Here is a 22,108-nt window from a genome sequence, read left to right as displayed (position 1 = left end):
TCTTTTTTTCGAGTGGATGTCATATGACGGCTTTCTAGAACGACCACTCTCACGTGCCCGCGGCCACACAGTGTTGCTAGGACACAGCGCGACCCTGAACACTGTAAAGAGCCGCAGCCACGGGTCTTTAAGCATGTGATCAGCTGTGTCCAATCACAGCTGGTCACATGTAAACACGGAGATGCCAGTAATCGGCGCTCCTTGCCTCACACTGACAGAGTGTATGAGGAGAGGAGAGCCGATCAGTGGCATCTCCTCACAGAGGACATCTAGGGATGTAATCAGGGCACGGATCATCTGTGCCCTGATTACGATTAAGTGTCCACCAGTGCCAGAAATGTGTGCCCACCACTGCCAGCAATCAGTGCCCACCTTTGCCCACAAGTGCCAGCAATCAGTGCCCACAAGTTCCAGAAATCAGTGCCCACAAGTGCCAGCAATCAGTGCCCACAAGTGCCAGAAATCAGTGCCCACAAGTGATGCCAGTCAGTGTTGGCTATCAGTGCTGCCCATCAATGCCCATCACTGCTGTCCATCAATGCCCATCATTGCTGACAATCAATGCCCATCAGTGCCACCCATCTGTGCCCACCAGTGCCGCCTATCAGTGCCCACCAGTGCCACCCATCAGTGCCGCTTATCAGTGCTCATCAGTGCCACATATCAGTGCCACCTATCAGTGCAGCATATTAGTGCCTACTCATCAGTGCCACCTCATCAGTGCCCATCAATGCAGCCTATCAGTTCTGTCTCATCAGCGCCCATCAGTGAAGGAGAAAAAATAGTTATTTACCAAATTTACTGACAGAAACTAAGAAAAACTTTTTTTTTTCAAAATTGTTGGTCTTTTTTTTTTGGAAAAAATTAAAAACCCAGAAGTGATTAAATGCCACCAAAATAAAGCTCTATTTGTTTGAAAAAAAAGATAACAATTTTACATGGTTACAATGTAGCATGACCGCGCAATTGTCATTCAAAGTGTGACAGTGCTGAAAGCTGAAAAATGGCCTGGGCAGGAAGGGGATGTAAGTGCTCTGTATTGAGGTTGTTAAAGACTAGATTTGAAGAGCTTTTGTTAACTTTAAAAACTGCTTCTCTCCCCATACAAGTCAATGGGATGTCAAAATATAATAATCTCTGAAGCATCTCAAACTGATGTAGAAAAAACAAACATTCCTTAGCCCCCTTTCACACTGAGGCAGTTTTCAGGCATTTTAGCGCTAGAAATAGCGCCTGAAAACCGCCTCCCAGTCATTTCAGTGTGACTTTTCACACCTGGGCGGTGTTATTGCGGGACGTTAGAAAAAGTCCTGCAAGCAGCATCTTTGGGGCGGTTTGGGAGTGGTGTATACACCGCTCCAAAAATGCCCTGCCCATTGAAATGAAAGGGCGGCGCTTCCAAAGCGCCTGAAAAGCGATTCGGAAGCGTCGCAACACAGGCGCTTTTAACCCCTTCTCCGGCTGCTAGTGGGGGTTAAAAGTGCCCTTCTAGCAGCCGAAAAACGCTGCTTAAACAGCGCTAGAGCGCTGCTAAAATGGGTGCCGCTTTGGCGCTAACGCTCGGGCGGCCCCAGTGTGAAAGGTGTCTTAAACAGAATATATCTGTTTCAACATTTAGGTCAAAGTAAAAGGTTCCCTTGCAAACCCCCCTTCCCCCCACCACCAGCAGCACTTAATGCCCTCGCGGCCAATCACTAGGCCCCTGCACTGCCATGTAGAGTTGAGGGTGTGTGGCGTCGCCTATGTGATAAGATTTAGCAAACACAAATACAAGTAAAACCTTGGATTGAGAGTAACTTGGTTTGAGAGCGTTTTGCAAGACAAGCAAAATTTTTTTTATAAATTCTGACTTGATATACAAGTGATGTCTTGATATACAAGTAGCGTCATGTCACAACTGAGTATAAAAGAGAAGAGAGGTGCCTCAAAGTGTAGCAATATGGTTACAATTAATGAAGGTCCAACATTTAGCAACTCACATGGTTGATGATTAAAACGGGCACATCTAAGTGTGCAGGCATCCAGAGTAAAGCTCTCCACATAGACCATCCTCCGCACCGCCATCTACGTCATCCCTTCCACGCTGTGCTCCACGAGTGCTTCAAGCCTCGCTTTCAGATCGCTCTACTGCAGGGTAGTCTTCCCAGTCAAGATTGCAGACTGACGGTGGTGCGGAGGATGGTCTATGTCGACAGCTTTACCCCGGATGCCTGCATACTAAGATGCGCTTTTTTAACCATGTAAGTTGCTAAATGTTGTCTCTAAGTCTACACTTAGAGGCGCCTCTCTTCTCTTTTATACTCTGTAGCTTCTGCTGGATTTTGCTTCTAATCCCCTTGTGGAGGCTGCCATTTGTGGATGGACATTTTATGGTATGATAGAACCTATCACATTGCTATAATCTTTTTATATGGACTATAAACTGAAGGACCTATGAATATATGGTTGTGGAATGAATCATCTGAGTTTCCATTATTTCTTATGGGGAAATTTGCTTTGATATACAAGTGCTTTGGATTACAAGCATGTTTCCGGAACAAATTATGCTCACAATCCAAGGTTTTACTGTATTTACTGAAATATCAGATGGTGTAGTTATGAATCATGAGAGTGGCAGTAAAAAAAGTATAAGAACAGTACAGTGGCTTAGCAGTTAGCACTCCTGCCTTGTAGCACTTGGTTTGAATCCCAACCAGGATACCACCTGCATGGAGTTTTCACTGTGCTTGTATGGGTTTCCTCCCATTTTCTTAAAGCAGACCTTCAGTCATTTTTTCAACTTTCCATCTATCTAACTTTCAATCTTCTGCCCTTGTTGATTTAACTTTGGATAGTAAAACATATTTTTTTTGCCAGTAAATACCTTATACAGCCCACTTCCTGTTTCTTGCCGGGTCATTAGCCTTGGCTTATGACATCATGCACAGCTCTCTCTCTAACTCTGGTGAGAGTTTTCCAGGAAGGGAGGGGGGATGAGTAATAAGAAGGCCAATGAGAGCTGCAGAGCTGGAGGTGTGCCTCTGTGTAAATTCAGGAAGTGAACAGGCAGCAGCTTCAGCTGCCCACAGTTAAAATGGTTGCAGCCAGACTCAGTGGAGGGAGATTTCTGCAGCATATTTGGCATGTACAGAATCACAGTATATATCAATTAATATGCAACGTGGTTGTAGGGAAGCTTCAGAATGGCAAAGATGTTTTTATTATAAATTATGTGAGCAGACTGCAGTTCCTCTTTAAGGTGATTATAGCCATATTAGTGCACTTGTAACCAAACCGTTGGGTACTGTCTGTGTCTTATTTTATTTAAAGTTTCAGGACAAGCTTTGTTGAAAGGACATGCTGGAAACTTTTTCTTGATCAGTGGCTGCAGGTGCTGATCAGTGTATTCTGACAGCTGTGGGGACTGTCGTTCTAGGTTCACATTAGTGCGATGACAGACATTACATGTGATTCGCACCGCATTACTGTGCAGATCACATGCAATGTCTGTGCACTGTGATTTCAGCCATACAAACTGTGTGGCTGAAATCGCATCGCATTCGCACCAAAATGGTGCAGGACCCTTTTTTTGGTTCATGCCCATGCAATCCGATTCCTGCACCATTTGACAGTTTGCACTGCGATCTGCGAAACAATCTGGTGGTGTCATTAACTTTACATGGACACCCGCAGCGGTTTGCAGATGTCAGTGTAAACCACCGGCGAGTGACATGCATGGAATCGCGCTGGTTCACGCATCGCATAATTGTGAACCGGGACTCAGAATACAATATCCCAGAAGCGGGGATTCCTCCACCCACCTCGTTTGTGTAGATGGAGGCATTTATTAGTTTGTTTTCATTGAGAAAACCAACAGTGTATGACCAGCTTTACATTATTTTTTGCTCAGCCTGCAGGCTGAATTACAAAAATGAGTGTATAGCAAGCCTCAGCTCCTTGTGGGAACAGACTGTTATGAATACACCATATACAAAGCGCAAAGACAAAATTGTCAGGGCTACATAAATAAAATTAATTAAACCTGTACAACTTTAACCTCCAGCAGGTGCAGGCTCAGGAATGTACATGTGCGTTGCCCGGCTTGCTTTCGGGTCTGAGTTTGACAGCAGAATTCAGCCAATGATTTTGGCTGAAACCTGCTGATTAGCTGCGTCCAATCACACACAGCATTCTGTGTTTACAAACACACAGAACTTTGTGTGCTGTGAACAGCAATCTGGCTGTTTCTTCTCCCTAAAAAGAAGGGAGAAAGAACAGCCAGATTAGTAAGTAAAACAGCACACATTGTTAGGCAGTTAATCCCTTGATTGCCCATAGATGTAGTACAGTGTCAGTGTACAGTTTTATCACTGACCACTGCATTAATGTCACTAGCGATGTCATTTATTGACCCTCCCAGCCTATGTCTGTTAGTATCAGATTGGCCGCCACCCTATCACAGTCACACTATAGGTTGCTGAACGCCTTATGCCCTGTACACACGGTCGGACATTGATCGGACATTCTGACAACAAAATCCATGGATTTTTTCTGACGGATGTTGTCTCAAACTTGTCTTGCATACACACGGTCGCACAAAGTTGTCGGAAAATCCGATCATTCTGAACGCGGTGACGTAAAACACGTATGTCGAGACTATAAACAGGGCAGTAGCCAATAGCTTTCATCTCTTAATTTATTCTGAGCATGCATGGCACTTTCTGTGTCGGATTTGTCTACACACGATCGGAATTTAACTGATCGGATTTTGTTTTTGGAAAATTTTATATCCTGCTCTCAAACTTGTGTGTCGGAAATTCCGACGGAAAAAGTCCGATGGAGCCCACACACGATCTGAATTTCCGACAACACAATCCGATCGCACTTTTTCCATCGGAAAAACCAACTGTGTGTACAGGGCATATCAGTATAGCATCTATAGCTGCCTAAATTGCAGTATATATACCATAGTTAATAGACGCTATACCTTTCACACAAACTAAAATATATACACCTATTGCGATTTTTTTTTTTTTTTAACCAAAGACATGTAGCAGAATACATTTTGACCTAAATTTATGAAGAATTTTTTTCTTATTTATTGGATATGTTTTATAACAGAAAGTAGATTTTTTTTTCAGTATTTTTTTTTTTGTTTATATAATAAAGAACCCCGTGGTGATCTAGTACCCCCGAAAGAAAGCTCTATTTGTGTGAAAATAAATTACATAAATGGGCATCAAAAATGCGCGTTTGCATGTTGCTCCCCCAACCACACTTCTAAATGAAGCCTTAAAGTCTTGTTGATGAAACCTGCAGGATTGGATATCCCAGCTGTAATAATAAGTAGGGATCTCCTTTCTTCTCGTCCAGTTCCTCCCTGTTTTATGTATTGCTTGGTTAACCTATTGTCTCCTGCTTTGAGAGACTAAACAATGACAAGTTCATTCAGCTGCACATGTAGATCTGAAGACATTCCCGTCCAAAAGACACCGCCGGTTTTGTGTGCGTTAACGTCTGTTATTAAACATCTTCTCCTTCTCCAAAAGTAGCTCTTGTAATCACAAATTACGCTGGGAGGACGGATTGTGTAAATTTCACGGACAGCTCAACCTCGCCTTTTCCCTATCAGTTTGTGTGTGTTTTTGTGATTTTTTTTTCTTGCTATAATTATAACACCGATAAAAAGCCGGTGTCTTGTGCCAAATCCTGACATTACTTCCTGACTCATAAATCAGAGTGCTCAGTACAAGTGTACAATTACACACACAGGGCTATAGTGGAAGCGGTGCAGGGCGATCAAGCTGCTGTACTGATTTTCAAGTGTGGAAGGAAAAAGTTATTCCTAGTTATCTATAGTGCTACTGTCTTGCAGCTCTAGATCCAGAGTTCAAGCTGGAATGCTAAGAGCCGGTTCACACCGTACCAGCACATTACAAATTGTGTGCACAAAGTCCCAATGTTATAAATTAGGTTTGCGCTGTTTACAGCAGTTTTCCAAAACATGACCTGCCCATTCTGCAGCGTTGTAAGGTGTATGGAATAACATAAAAGTGCGTCATAACACGTTACAATGCGCATTAAAAATCGCTAATATAATGCACACGGGCCAGAATGGGCCCTAAGGGCTTGGGCGGGGTGAAAGCAGGTGGCTGAGCCACGTTATACTGCCTTCTCACCGCCTGTCAAACACCTCTGAAATGAGATCCCCTGCGCATCAATTAAGGATCGAGGATCACTAGGACTAAGCTAGTACTCTTGCCTTGCATTGCTGAAGGCTTGGGTGCAATGCCTCTCACAGATACTATGTACATACCTCTCAACTTTTTGAGAATGGAGGGACACCTATTAGCAAAAGTATGTAAGCATAGGACACACCCCCTACCACGCCCCCTTAAAGGAGAGTTATCCCCAAAAAATGATTAGTTAAACCCACAAGTGTTTTTTTTACTACAACTATTCCTTTATATTGGCTTTTGAAATTTACAAATGCAGCAATTTAGAAATTGGATGAAAGGTTTAGCACTGGAAAACACTTTTTGAAAGGTAAAAAGTGCATTTCATATACAGCTATACAGATCAGACCAAAATGAGGGACAAATGAGGAGGACAGAGGGACTTTGTTCTAAATCAGGGACAGTCCCTTAAAATCAGGGACAGTTGGGAGCTATGTATGTACTACGTTCCCCATGACTAAGCTCCGGAGGGGGCGGAGTAAAATGTGTTGGGGACGTGGCCTGGTCGGATTCCAGGCTAACGTTGCCACTCCATTCATTGCAGCAGGACATCATAAATGTGCGACTTCCAAGGGTCACCCTTCCTTCCTTCCTTCCTTGAACCTTTGCAGGAGCCAGGATGGGTTCCATCCCTTGCCAGCTCTCTAGCAGCAGCTGCGGACGCACTGTCTACATACCCTCCCTATCAAGCCTGAGTGGCCCACACACTTTTCCCAGGTCACAAATACTATGTACTTAGAGTTTGTATTTTTGTTCTCATGCTTTCATGGGTTACATGTTGGTTCCCTAGTTTCCAATCAAAATTCCAAAAAACATTAAAGCGGAACTTCACTCAAAAGGGGACATTCCGCTTGCTTGCATCCCCAGCCACCGAACCCCCTTGGTTTTGATAGGTACCCACTTCTACTTCCTGTTAGATCGCAGTGGCAATCTGTGTGGAAGTTCGTCCCCCTCCTCCTCCCCCACAGTCTTCTGGCACACATCACAGGTCCCAGAGGACTGCGGGACCATTCACAACGTGCAGTGGCAGTTACTTAAGATGCCGACACCTGCACCGATTAAAGAGGACATGCGGGTTCCCTGGACAGGTAAGTGTCCTAATATTAAAAGTCAACAGCTACAGTATTTGTAATGGCTGACTTTAATTTTTTGGGGGGGGGGACTGGAGCTTCTCTTTAAGGATATCTAAACCCAAAACTTTTCTTTTGGGGGAGGGGGGTGACTGGAGTCAAACAGGAACCCTTTGCCCCCCTCCCCCCACTCCAAAAAAAAAATTCAAAGTCAGCAACTACAAATATTGTGGGCACTTACCTGTCCAGGCATCCAGCAGTGTCCTCACCCGAGCCGATTGTCCCTGACTTCACAGCCGGATTCCTACTGCACTTTGGGAATAGGCTGTAGTCTTCTCGGACCTGTGAAGTGTCCCAGAAGGCTGCGGGGGAAGGAGGGGGTGGGCTGAACCTCCAGGTCAGTTCGCTATGGCGAACTGAGCCAGAAGTGGGAGCGGGCACCTTTCAGAACCAGGTAACCTCTCCCTCTAAAGGTGCCAAAATGTGTCAGCAAAGGGGGGGGGCAGACAAGCAGAGCTTCCCCTTTTGGGTGGAGCTCCACTTTATATTAGCACTTGAAATGCTGGGGTTCCTAGAGGCTACCTATCTGCATTGAGTTTGTATGTTCTCAACTTGCACAAGTTAGCTTCCTCCAATAATCCAGTACTAAACTATTAGAACATCGTCAGGTTTTTATTGCTGTGTCCTCACAGAGGAGATTGACCAAGTCTGTTTTGGTAACCATTGTCACCAGGACAGAAAGTGATCAAGAGTACTGAATTTTATTGCTGTCTCCTGAATAAGAGGGGAATTTTCCAATGGGCTCACCTGCCTCTCTGATAACTGTTATAGCCATTCAAATCTGAGCGTGTTGTTGCGCATTTACCCCATCTCCTTATATGCAACAAAGCTCAACACTGGAAATTCCATTCTGTTTTTCTTGAAGCTCAAAAAGGTACATGAGCATTTTGTAAAGCTGTGTCATGCATTTTTGCCCCATAAAGTTTAATAAAAGCACTTGTAAATGAGCAAAACAAGTGTTTTCATGCATTTTTGTGCTTGAACAATTATTTTCCTTTGCTTCCCTCCCACCCAGGAAGCCCAGCTAAAGAAAAAAATGGAGAAGCAAGGCCTTGCTATGCTGGATATGGAGATATTTATCTGTATGGTGCCGGCACACCCCAATCTTTACAACTCCAAAAATACACATTACAAAAGCAAGAGCAAAAGCCAAAGGTCCTGGGAGGACATTGGGAATCCAGCATACTCTGGGAGTCATACTCTGCCATATAGCATGACAGCCATAGTGCGCCTCTATTTGTCTGTAGGCCTAAGTATGCGTATATATGATGTCACAAACTATACTGCTTTACATTGACCCAAACAAAAATGCTTGATCTTGAATACACATGCAAAAACACTTGCATAACTTCCATGCAACCTCCTTTGCATAACTCCCTTGCAAAAACTCCCATTAATGACTTTTACCTATAGGTACTGTAACTATCATCTAAACATACACCGTTTAGGAGATATTTACTTTTCATGCAGCCGGTGATGTCACCAGCACATGCGCTCTGAGTCCTGTGCCGTGGACGGTGGCTCCCATGTCCACTCACACAGCCAGAGTCCGCAAACCCAAAAGGAACACCGGGTTAAGATGGAAGCGGTCTCCAGTAGTGACCGCGCATCGCTGGAGGGCTTTATCTTCAGGTAAGTTTCACATAATGTGCTAGCCTGCGATGCGTACTAGCACATTATGGCATTGCCTTGCAGTTTTTTAAAAAAAGAATCTATGCCCACAAAAGAAATGCTTGAAAAAACGCCTGATAAAAGCTCAGCTCAGGTGTGCATGGGGACTAAGAGGAGATTTCTCCTCATTTTGAAGAGATTTTCTCTCACTTCATGTAGTGGCTTTTTGGTTGACGCAGACACACACACACACAAAAACTGACGGAGGTTAGGAGATTTCAGGTGGTGGTGGTCCTCAAGTGAAGGACACACACACACACACAAAAACTGACGTAGGTTTTAGGATTCAGGTGGTCCTCAAAGGTCTGAGGACTCAGACCAAAAAAGCAGATTGGAGACCCATAGAGAGGCCTGAGGTATCCACTGGATAAAAGAGGCAGGAAAGAGCTTATAGTTTAGTAGGTATCTAAGGTCAAGTTATTACATCAAATAATTTTTATGATTAGTGAAAAAATTACATATGGAGGTTGTGGTCGAAACTATCAACTTTAAATGCAGATGGAGAACGAGCCCTGTCTCCGAGTGGGGTGAGATCAGTCGTTCTCAATGCTGTGACAGTCCCAATCCTGGATCCTTTTATGGGTTCTCTGGTGGGTTTTGTACTGGTAGGATTAGAGGAGGTCAAAAACTTGTTGGGTTTTTGACCTCCTCTCATTCTGACAGAGGTTTTAATTGTTCCTTACTTCATCCAAAGCTAAACAACAAATACTGTATCTCAATCGGTGTCTGATGAAACAAACTCCAGTGTGACTGTGTAGACAGGACATTAGATTGCAAGCTCTTCTGGGTAAAGGGACTGATTAAAGTGACAAATGTATTCTATCTATCTAAGAATTGCTTGTCTCAGTCACCAAGCCCCACACAGACTACTTTGCCTTCCAGACAGGTATGGTATCTTATTTACCTTCCGACAGACAAATGCCAGGACAGTGAAATTACTGTCTCGAGTCTGTTGAGAGCTTCAGTAGTGCCTCAAAGTGGCTCTTATATGAGGACTTGTTCACAAAAGCATTTTCCTTCATTTTGATGCATTCTCCAGCTCAGCCAGCATGCTTCTACTTACCCAAATCCATTATTTTAAACTAGCAAAGCTCCCAGTTGTCCCTCCTTTGAAGACACTGTCCCTCTTCTGGAACCGAATCCCTCTAACCCTTTTTCATCCTTGAATGTCTCTCTGTTAGGCCTGGGGCAGAGATATGAATAGATAAAACATGCTATTTAAAGGTTAAGTTTATTCTGCTTATATTCTGCCTTCCCTGGTACTTCCTTTCCCCCTCATCAACATGTTAATTAAAATTTTAAATGAAACCTTTTTGATTCCGTTAGATACTTTATGTTAGGCCCAGTGATGTCATCTGTGCTTTTCTATGCAATGCACCCAGATTGTGGCTGATGGGAAAGGCTGGGGGGTGCAGTACTCCTCTCAGAAGTAAGCAGTGGTCTGGCTATTGCGAGGAGTTTTGCAAATCTCAAAATGCCTCAATGGGTGGATGGAGACTGCCCTAGGTAAGGCCCACATGTCATGCTGAGCCTCCATGATTAAAACTAAAATCCAATAAATGACAGGGGCAGGCCAGGGACAATAAGGCTGGGAAGGAAAGGGCGAGGTGGTGCTAGAAGTCCATCAGCCAGGAAATGAGGTAGGCTTTATAAGCTTCTAATGCACACTGCAAGAAGCTTACAGTGTTCAGTGAAATCAGAGACAAGCCTGTACAATTGTGCGAGACTGAAGGGAAGGTTGGAGTTCACTTTTGCACCAAATGTTTTTGCTTCCTTTAGATTACTGCACTGCTTCCTATTTAATGTTAAATGCTTTATGCCCACATGCTGCACATACGCATCACTGGGCGGCAAGTGTTTTTGTGTTGAGAACGCCCTCAATGCACTTGGTTCCCACTAAAGATCAGTAGCCAGCGGGACCAGCTCTCGATCATGTGATCACTGTGACAGCCAATCACATCGTCAATCGTCAATCCTTTCTGCCCCCCGGGCATTCAGAATCTATTAAAGAAACACCAGGGCGGGCAGGAAGGATAAATAAAAAGAATTGCAGCAGTGAAAAAAAAAGCCCCAGTGGGTTTTTATAATCATTTTTGTGCAATGAGCTGTCATGGGGTGGGACAAAATCATACTTTGTGCTAAAAGGTGCCCTCTTTCTCATCTCAGGTGGTTGGAAACATCAACTAGAAATTCTCACACCAATGTGCTGCATAGGAAGCCTAAAAGAAACAGGAGGGCGTCATTACTGACCTGAAAAATTCTAGTCACCTGTCACTGACCCGGAAAACAAGCGCACATATTAAAAAGTCGGTGCAACGTCAGAACTCATGATCTGCAAACTTGATTCAGGTGAGTGACTCAAAGTACATAATTAGTGTAGCAGCCAGTCATCTAGCATTTTCAGAAGAAGAGCTCAGCAATAGTAGCCTCCTTATTCTCTCAGTACAGGTCTTCTTTAACCCTTTTAAAAAATAATTTCAGGCCTGATGATTACACAAAATCCACAAATATTATATATTTTCTGAAAGCAGATACCTACCCTAGAGAATCAAATAGTGGTAGTTCCAATTTTTTTATGTCACGCGATATTATCGCAAAGGTTGCACCGAGTAAATAGCTACTCAACCTTAAATTTTTGTGCGCCTGTAAAATGGCGTCAAACTTCTGTACCCTATATTTTCTATCGGCGACACTTCAAAAGCCCCCTATAGGTATCAGTTTAGTGTTACGCTGGAGGTCTTGTGTTAGAATTATTGCTCACACTCCGGCGTGCGCAGCGATATGCAAGATGTGTATCACAATCAACGTTTTCACGCGTAGGCGCCCAGATGCATTACGTTCATGCGTGTGTGTATATGTGGGGGTGGGGGGGGGCTCAAAAGATTGGGGGGAGGGGGGTGTTATGTGCTTGGGTGTTACTTTATTTTTTTGCAATAAAAAATGTATTTTTACTTAACTTTTTTTTCATCACGTAGGGGACAAAAAGTCCCCTATGTGATGTGTTTTTGGTGGCTGGTACTCTTTATTGAGATATGCAGGGTCTAAAAGACCCCACATGTTTCCCCTGTGCTCCACTAAATGTTTTGCAATGCAGATGGCATTTCAAAACATTATTTCCCAGCTGAGTTAGCTGGGGACACTGAGAGCTTGACCCGGAAGCAACATCAGAGACGCCGCTTTCCGGGTCACAAGAAGAAGGGGGGAGAGTGGACGTGTGTCCGCTCTTCTCCTTCCCCTTGAGCTGCCGGCACCCACCATGGAACTCACAGGCCCGCCGATGGGCAAGCGGAGCCCGGTAAGCATGGCACGGCGGCGGGGGGGTAGCGCCGGTACCGGGGGGTGTGCGAGTGATCGGGCGACAACAAAGACGCATGAATGCTCTCACCTGACAGGTAGGAGTCTGCCTGTCAGTTTCACACACAATCCCAGGGGCTGCAGCCACAGGATTGTGTGTAATACACCCCCCCCCCTCAGGTCTGTACGACATACCTGGCAGCGAAAGGGTTAAAGGCAGATATAAAAGACACAGATTATTGCAGCTCTGCAATCAATACATCAATAAGTGTATGTTTTAAATACAAGCAGTGTCTGAAGTTGACCTGATATCAGCCACTTTCTGTCCCTGTACAGCAGAGCTGGAGTGCAAGAGGAAGAAGCTGCACAAGGAGGCAATCAGTTCCTGTGCTGACAAGTAACATGCTGATAAGAGCAGGGAGCAGAGTGTGCTGCTTCTCCTTTCACCGTTCAGTCACAGGCTGGGGCACATTTCAGACAGCCTGGCTCAGGAGAGGTGGGTCGAATGGTGCTTCTCTTAACCACGGCAAAGTGGTTGCGATATCCTGACTGGACGTCATATGACATGGTCAGGATAATAAGGGGGGCGTGCATGGCGGCGATCGTTGTTGCGGCGCGTCAGTCTGACACACCGCAACACTGATCTAGGTAAAGAGTCTCTGACGGAGACTCTTTACCACGTGATCAGCCGTGTCCAAATACGACTGATCATGATGTAAACAGATAGAGCCGCTTATCGGCGTTTCCTTACTCGCGTCTGATAGACACGAGTAGAGGAGAGCCGATCAGCTGCTCCTCTGACAGGGGGGTCTGCGCTGATTGTTTATCAGAGCAGCCCCTCTTGGATGCCCACCCAGGACCACCAGGGATGCCACGAGAACCACCAGGGATAGCCACCACTGTTGACCACCAGATATGGCACCCCTGGTGGCCATGGGTGGCAATGTGCCCCCAGACATGATACCAATCAGTGCCCATGAGCAATACCTGCCAGTGCCTCCTAATCAGTGATGCCAATCAGTGTGCATCAGTGCCACCTATCGGTGCCCATCCATGCCCATCAGTGCCCACCTATCAGTGCCCATCAGTGCCGCCTATCAGTGCCCATCAGTGCCACCCATAAGTACCCATTAGTGCCCATTTGTGACGCCTATGAGTGCCCATCTGTGCCGCCTATGAGTACCCATTAGTGCCACCTATCAGTGCCCATCAGTGCCGCCTGTCAGTGCCCATCAGTGTCGCATTTCAGTGCCCATCAGTGCCACCTCATTGGTGCCACCTCATCCGTACTCATCAGTGCCACCTTATCAGCGCCCGGCAGTGCAGCCTCATCAGTGCCCACTAGTGAAGGAGAAAACGTACTTATTTACAACATTTTATAACAGAAACAAAGAAAAAGTTTTTTTTTTTTCCAAATTTTTGGTCTTTTTTTATTTGTTTAGCAAAAAATAAAAACCGCAGAGGTGATCAAATACCACCAAAAGAAAGCTCTGTTTGTGGGAAGAAAATTATAAAAATCTTGTTTGGGTACAGCGTAGCATGACCGCGCAATTGTCATTTAAACAGTCAAAAAGTCTTACCCTATAGGTACACCAACAGTCAGATACGACAAAATACGGGTGATGCAAAAATGTAACCTCCTAGACAAAGAGGGATGATCTTTGCCAGTAATCCCCATAGAAAGGTTGATTACCTTATCTGACATGTACAGAAATTTTATCAAAACCTTCCAATCCATCAGACATGCCTTACACATCATTTTCCTGTTTTGAATGTTTGTTCTGTCCCACCCCAAACTTTCTAAACAAAGGATCAGTTACTTGTCCTCCAGACTGTGTGGGGGCCGGACTGTGGCCAGCGGGAATATACAATTTTTCTGGCATCAGTGGGAGTAAACAGTGACCCATGTTATGTATTAGGGGGGAATGGTACCCCATTGTTGGTGTAAGTGGGGAAAATGCTACCCCATTGTTGGTGTCAGTGGAAGGAATTATGCCCCATTGTTGGTGTCAGTGGAAGGAATTATGCCCCATTGTTGGTGTCAGTGGAAGGAATTATGCCCCATTGTTGGTGTCAGTGGAAGGAATTATGCCCCATTGTTGGTGTCAGTGGAAGGAATTGTGCCCCATTGTTGGTGTCAGTGGAAGGAATTATGCCCCATTGTTGGTGTCAATGGGCAGACTAGTGTCTCATACCAGTGGGTTGAATCTCTACTTGTGCAGAGTGTCTGGTCTTGTCTCCACCCCCTCTTGTAGTTTTCTACAGCCAGCCTGTAGTGGGTGGAGCTACTGGGCCCCTCCCACAGTTCTGCTCTGCACAGATTATGTCCAGCACAGTGATGATGGCACTGATATATACAAGGTAATATCTGGGTTTGCAAAGGCATTTAATGCACACAAAGTAGGGATGCACCAATTTATTGGGTGCCAAAAATTATTGGCCAATAATAGGGTTATCAGCCGATAAAAGGTGCCGATAATGGCATACTGTGTCCCACTGACTTCAATGCAAAATCGTGTCCCATTGCCTTCAATGCAAAATTGCTTCCTATTGACTTCAATACAAAAACGCCCCCTGTTGACTGCAATTCAAAATTGCATCCCATTAACTTCAATGTAAAATCGCGTCCTATTGACTGCAATGGAAAAATACCCCCTACTGACTTCAATGCAAAGTCGAGTTCCATTGACTTCAATGCAAAATCACGTCCCATTGACTTCAATGCAAAAACGCTAGCCCAATTCATTAATTGTAAAAAAAAAAAAAAAAAAACATTTTAAAAACTGTCGGGTTTTGGTTATCCTTAATTTTTGGTTTCAACACCAGAATTTTCATTTTGGTGCACCACTAACACAAAGAAAATTTAAATAATTTGTGGGTTTTGAAGAACATAAAGGAAAGCTTTTTGTGTTTGGAATTCAAATTTAATGATGGAATGGAATGATGATGGAATGAGTACATGTAGAGTAGGGTTGCCACCTGTCCGGGATTCACCCGGACAGTCCGGGTTTTGAATCATGTGTCGGACTGAAACCCGGACACATTATTTAGACTGGGCTGTGGCTCCCCAAGTAACCAAGATAGTCACACACAAATATGTTGCCATTGGGGAGCTGTGGGCTGTTGTCTGGGGGCAGGTTTGACATCACTGGGGGGCAGGGTGATGATGTCAGCAGGAGCAATTTGGCCACACCCATTGTTCACTGCGGCACGCTATGCGTACCGCATTACTACTCTCCTTGAGGCACCCAAAGGTTTTCCAGGCCGCTAAAGTGTTCAGGTTTGGCTTGAAGAAAAGGTGGCAACCCTAATGTAGACAGGAAGTGACTGGAATAAACTAAAGCTCAGCAGCAAGATGCAAAAAGGATAAAAAAAAAAAAAGTTGAAAGATCAATGACTGTACAGGTATGCACATGGGACATGTAGTTATGTAGTTCCATAAAAGTTCCACTTGTAGTTGATGGATCGACATGGGCACAATCAGCCTGTCCACAGATGGTTCAAATCTCAGCCGGTCCCTGCTGGACCAACCAACATTCAAATCATCTATGGACAGCTTAAAGGGGTTGTAAACCCTTGAGGTTTTTCACTATTCTTTGTATTAAGATGAAAGACATTCTGTAATGCAGCAGCCCCCCAGAGCCCCACTTTTACTTACCTGAACCCGATCGTTCCAGCGACGGGGACAAGCACAGCATTTCCAGCCGCTGTCTCTGGTCTTCATTGGATAGATTGATAGCAGCAGGAGCAATTGGCTCCCACTGCTGTCAATCAAATTGAATGACGCAGGAGCCAGGGGCGGGGCCGAGTCCTGCTGTCTGTGTCGATGGACGCAGCAGAAGGACTCAAGAGCACGTCCGCATGAGTGCCCCCCATGGAATTCGGCTCTCCGTGGGGGCACTCGAGAAGAGGAGGAGACAGGAGCGCCGCCCGGGCACCCCAGAAGAGGAGGATCGGGGCCACTCTGTGCAAAACAGCCCCTTTAAGACATCTTATCATCATTAATTAAATGAAATCATAACTTCTCCTGGTTACAATAGACACTGGATACCCTTTGGGGGCCCATTCCCATTGTTGCCTTTTAATGCACACGTTCCGATGCGCTAAAACACGTGTGTTCTGGTTCCCCATGATTAATGGTGTCTGTTGCCATCACATTTTTAGAAACACATGTCCCTTTTTTTCTGTATTTTAGTACATAGAAGGGCCCATAGAAGTCCATGAAAACACATCACGATGCATATAACATGGATTTTGGGGTGTTGGGTACAGGTTATAATAAACCTTGGTCAATGGTTATTAACTCTATACACTCCACATTCTAAACTCAAAAACACACTGAAAAAGGTGTGTCAAAATGTATATCAGTGTACAAAGGTAAAGCATATTGATGAATGTCTAACACTACAAAGAACGCACCTCTACACACATACATAGATCTAAATGGGCAAAAGTATGTCACCGACTAAAGCCGGCCATAGACGGTTCAAATCTTGGCCAGTTCAACAGGAACGGGTCAAGATTCCATGTATGGGCAGGCTAAATGTACCCGTGTTAATCGATCGATCAACAGTACAACGTACAGTCTGTCAGATTTTGCATGCGATTATTGCCAGCAGCTGTTATAGCCACTAGCAATAATCATTGTGTTTTCTCAGAACTCTGAGAACACAATGGCTCTGCAGGAGGGACACTGTCTGTGGTTGCAGGAAAGAAAATCTCTCCGTCTATGGCCGGCCTTGGTGCTGACAGCAGAGACAGCAAGTGAAAGCTCAGACACCTCCAGTGTATCTGAAGGTCTGGAAACATTCAAATGTGACCTGTGACTAATTTTCTTTGTTGATCCAGGAGGTTGATTGATCAATGCCATGTCAATAATCAGTGCCATATCAATAATTAGTGCCATGTCAATAATTAGTGGCATGTCAATAATTAGCGGCATGTCAATAATTAGCGGCATGTCAGTAAGCAGTGCCATATCAGTAATCAGATGCATGTCCGTAATCAGTGCCATCTCAGTAGTCAGTAGTATTTCAATAACCAATGGCATGTCAGTAGTCAGTGTCATGTCAGTAATCAGTGCCATGTCAATAATCAGTGCCATGTCAATAATCAGTGCCACGTCAGTAATCAGTGCCATGTCAGTAAACAGTAGGATTTAAATAATCAGTGTCATGTCAGTAATCAGTGCCATGTCAGTAGTCAGTAGGATTTAAATAATCAGTGTCATGTCAGTAATCAGTGCCATGTCAATAATCAGTGCCATGTCAGTAGTCAGTAGGATTTAAATAATCAGTGTCATGTCAGTAATCAGTGCCATGTCAATAATCAGTGCCATGTCAGTAATCAGTGTCATGTCAATAGTCAGTGCCATGTCAGTAATCAGTGTCATGTCAATAGTCAGTGCTATGTCAGTAATGAGTGCCATGTCAGTAGTCAGTGCCATGTCAGTAGTCAGTGCCATGTCAGTAGTCAGTGCCATGTCAGTAGCATTTCAATAACCAATGGCATGTCAGTAGTCAGTGCCATGTCAGTAGTCAGTGTCATGTCAGCAATCAGTGGCATGCCAGTAGTCAGGGCCATGTCAATAATTAGTGGAATGTCAATATTCAGTGCCATGTCAGTAATCAGTGCCAAGTCAGTAATCAGTGCCATGTCAATAATCGGTGCCATGTCAGTAGTCAGTGCCATGTCAGTAGTCAGTGCCATGTCAGTAAGCAGTGGCATGTCCATAATCAGTGCCATGTCAGTAGTCAGTAGCATTTCAATAATCAGTGTCATGTCATTATTTGTGAAAGTGAATACTGGATATTACTTTCAGAAACTGCTCTCTCCAAACAGTGACACGGGACAGTAAAATAATCATCTTTATCAATACAATTGATTACCTATCTGTGTCTCTTGTGCCTGCAGAGAATCTTTAATTATACACTATGCCCAGTGGGAAAATGCTTCTGTTTACCAATGTGCACAGTGAGTTTTCATTCATTTATATTGTTTTCATCAGTTACATGTCTAAAAAGTGGAAAAAATAAAGAAAAATCTAAAACTATTAAAATGGTGGTGAAAAAGTATCAATAACTAAGATTCAGAACTTGGATGAAGATGAAGTTTTGGCAAATCTAGCACGTGGGTGTCGATCAGATTAATTGGATAGTTTAGGCAGGTCCTCGTATTACATAGGCTTGGTAAGTCTAACTAATGCATAAAAACAATTGATCTATAGCCATCAATCCATTCAATCGTTATAAAACATTTGTTGGAATACAGGATCTTAAGTAATTGGTTGCATCTGCACTTTCACAAAGTTTTGGCAAATCTAGCACATGCTTTGATAAATCATCAATTTATTTTCCTATTAATCCCAATATGTGCAATCGATCTATAGTCATCAAGCCATTTGACCGTTATAACACAAACGAGAAGGCAGGTTACGATCATTTGTTAAAAGATGCAATCTTAAGTAGTTCATTGTATCTGCAATTTCATGTACAATCTCCTAAATAGATGTGGTGCAGCTGATAGGTGCGGAATCAATCAAAAATGTTTGCACACGATCGTTTAAATCTGATCTATATCAAGTCTTGCTTGATTGCAAGGGAAGTTATAGTTATTTCATGGTTTATTGATTTAATTGGATTATAAAATCGGTCATTATTATCTTTATTATTGGAGAATAAAATCAATCTATAGATGTCCACCACACATAAAAGGAGGATTACGATCATTTGTTGGAAGATACGATCTTAAATATTTAATTGCATCTGCAATTTCATGTACAATATCCTAATTAGATGTAGTACAGCTGATAGATGCGCAATCAACCCATTTGACCATGATAAGACAGACAGGCAGGTTACGATCATTTGTGGGAAGATACAATCTCTTAAGTAATTGATCATATCTGCATGTTCATGTACAATCTCCTAATTAGATGTAGTGCAGCTGATAGATGTGGAATCAATCAATAACTTTTGCACCCTGGCTGATTGACTCACTTTGATCAAATCTGATCTTAGCAGGTATTGCTTGATTGCATAGGAAGTTATTGTTATTTGATCATTTATTGTTAGGACTAGATAATAAAATCGGTAATTATTATAATTTATATCATTATCATTGGATAATAAGTTTGATCTATAGATGTCAATCCATTTGACCATTATAACACATACAAGAAGGCGGGTTACGATCATTTGTTGGAAGATGCTATCGTGAGTAATTTAATCGCATCTGCAATTTCAATGTACAATATTCAAATTAGATGTAGTGCAGCTGATAGATGCAGAATCAATCAATAACTTTCCACCCTGGTTGATCGACTCACTTCGATCGAATCTGATCTATTTCAGGGCTTGCTCGATTGCAGGGGACCATACGGTTATTTCATTATTTTGATTTGATAATAAAATCGGTCATTAGTATCATTATTATCACTGGATAATAAAATCGGTCATTATTATCATTATTATCACTGGATAATAAAATCAGTCATTATTATCATTATTATCACTGGATAATAAAATCGGTCACTATTATCATATTATCACTGGAAAATAAAATCAATCTATAGATGTCAACCCATTTGACCATTATAACACATAAAAGAAGACAGGCTACGATCATTTGGTGGAAGATACGATCTTAAGGAATTTGATCGTATCTGCAATTTCATGTACAATATTTTAATCAGATGTAGCGCAGCTGATAGATGAAGAATCAATCATTACCTTTCCACCCTGGTTGATCGACTCACTTTGATTGAATCTGATCTATATCAAGGCTTGCTCAATTGTAGGGGAAGTTACGGTTATTTCATTATTTCAATTGGATAATAAAATTGGTCATTATTATCATTATTGTCACTGGATAATAAAATCAGTCTATAGATGTCAACCCATTTGACCATTATAACACATAAAAGAAGACAGGCTACGATCATTTGATGGAAGATACGATAATTGATCTTATCTACAATTTCATGCACAATCAGATGTAGTGCAACTGATAGATGTGGAATCAATCAATAACTTTCTACCCTGGCTGATCGGCTCACTTTGATCGAATCTGATCTATAGCAAAGTCTTGCTCAATCACAAGGGACGTTATTCGATTGTTTATCGATTTGATCTGAGATTAAAATTGGTGCACATGTATCTGCCATAAAGTCGATTTTATGGTCAGATTGTAACGTGTATGGTGAGCTTTAGGCTGCTCGCTGATCCTATACCATAGGTATACTTCTTTGTGCATCGAATTCCAGGTACACACACTATACACGGTCTATGATGTATGAGCATCAGTGGACTTGTCATGTGTGTAATACACCTCACACCCTGCACCTCCCAAACTAACTTCAATCCAGTCTCAAAACTTCTCCCCTGCTACAGCCAGGATGAATGAATGAAGTTGGGCACCAGCACTGCGTACTGACCACAGCTCCTGGTCAGCGAACCCTCCCTGGTGGTCATCCTCGCTTGTCATCCTACTTACCCAATCTTAATATAGACAATCCCCAGACTGAGAAAGATATGAAAAATCCAACGTCTCGTCTTCTTGTTCATATTCCTGGATTAGGATGGGGGGATCCAAAGCGGTGAGAGCCGACAGTCTTGGGGGGGAGGGGGGTGGGGGGGGACAGGAGATCCAGGTCAAAGCATCAAAAAAGCAAAAGCACACAAAAAAAAAAAGCCAAAAGCCCTTTTGGTGATGAGATGAGACAGCGAGTGTTTGTAAATCCCAAGGGACTAGAGCCAGGTCCGGTCAGTGTGGGCAGCCTCTTCCCCCCCCCTCCCCCCCCACCCACCCCCCAAAAAACGTCTCCTCCTTTACTCGGGGCTAGCTGAGGATTTTGTATGCCAGTCACATGTGGAGTTGGGTGATGCAGCCAGCGTGCAAAGCTCACCCTTTAGTGATCGCTCTTCACCATCATCCAGTGCATGTCTCCTTTTTTTTTGAAGCGTTGTCTCCCACCGGGGTGTGAATTTTGCAGCGGGGGGGGGGGGGAGAACAAAAAAAAAAAAAATCAAAAAACTAAAAAAAAGCAAAAAAAATTAAAAATCCGCAGGACGTTCACCTGTTTCCTGAAGCTGGAGGTTTGCAGCCGATGTTGGCGGAGAGAGTGGATTTCATGGTGAAGAGCCAGCAGTCTCTTCATGTGATAATCAACAGGTAGACAGCTTGGCCAGTGTCTGGTGAATACCTGAAGTTGGAACACTGGGATCCTGTTTCACGGCGTGCATTCCTCTTGTGTTGTGAATCTTCCAGCTCAGGCTGTCTGTCAGGCGATCCTTTAGCAGGGTGTGTAGTATTCCTCTACTGTAGTATGGACAATGCTGCAGGGGGCTGGTTATATCTGTTTACCACTCATATCACAGCCCCTCCTTCTCCACTTAGGCTTCTGATCTTTTCTTTTTTTTTTTTTTTTTACGGCGGATTCTTCCTAAAGTTATGCCAGGCGTATGTAACATATTGTTCCCTGCCGGGTTCTGACAGCTCCCTCCTCCTTTTTTTGAAAGTCAGTGACAAGCCAGCAGATGAAGACGTCTCCTCTGTCCTGTACCCTCCACTGGACGGAAACCGAGAAAGAGCATCCACCGGAGTCACACCATTCTCTCACTTTTCTGATCACTTGGCTTAAAGTGGAACTCTAGCTGAAAACGTTTTCGAAGAATAAAACAGGTTGCAAGCAACATAAGATGATGATTAACTAAAGGCACCCTGGCTGATCTGCTCACTTCGATTGAATCTAATTAGATGTAGTACGGCTGATAGATGCAGAATCAATTAATACCTTTC

General features: G+C 43.6%; 1 protein-coding gene across 4 annotated transcripts in view; it reads right to left on the bottom strand.

Moving 5' to 3' along the window:
- The window catches only part of LOC141103106 (protein Wnt-7a), a 69,012-nt gene extending 47,114 nt beyond the window's left edge, over window positions 1-21,898 (bottom strand). Inside the window, exon 1 of one of the 4 annotated variants that reach the window (XM_073592343.1) lies at window positions 21,387-21,898. In XM_073592343.1, the coding sequence (XP_073448444.1) occupies window positions 21,387-21,442 (56 nt within the window). In that variant the 5' untranslated portion in view covers window positions 21,443-21,898. Of the gene's footprint in view, window positions 1-20,803; window positions 21,101-21,215; window positions 21,306-21,386 lie in introns of those variants that run through there. The other 3 variants (XM_073592344.1, XM_073592346.1, XM_073592342.1) reach the window with 3 other exon arrangements.
- Between the last annotated feature and the right edge of the window lie 210 nt (window positions 21,899-22,108).

This window comes from Aquarana catesbeiana, linkage group LG07, assembly GCF_042186555.1.
Source record: "Aquarana catesbeiana isolate 2022-GZ linkage group LG07, ASM4218655v1, whole genome shotgun sequence".
Classification (NCBI taxonomy): Eukaryota; Metazoa; Chordata; class Amphibia; order Anura; family Ranidae; genus Aquarana; species Aquarana catesbeiana.
The sequence above is the reverse complement of the archived record's forward strand: the minus strand, read 5'-3'. Positions and strand labels throughout refer to the sequence as shown.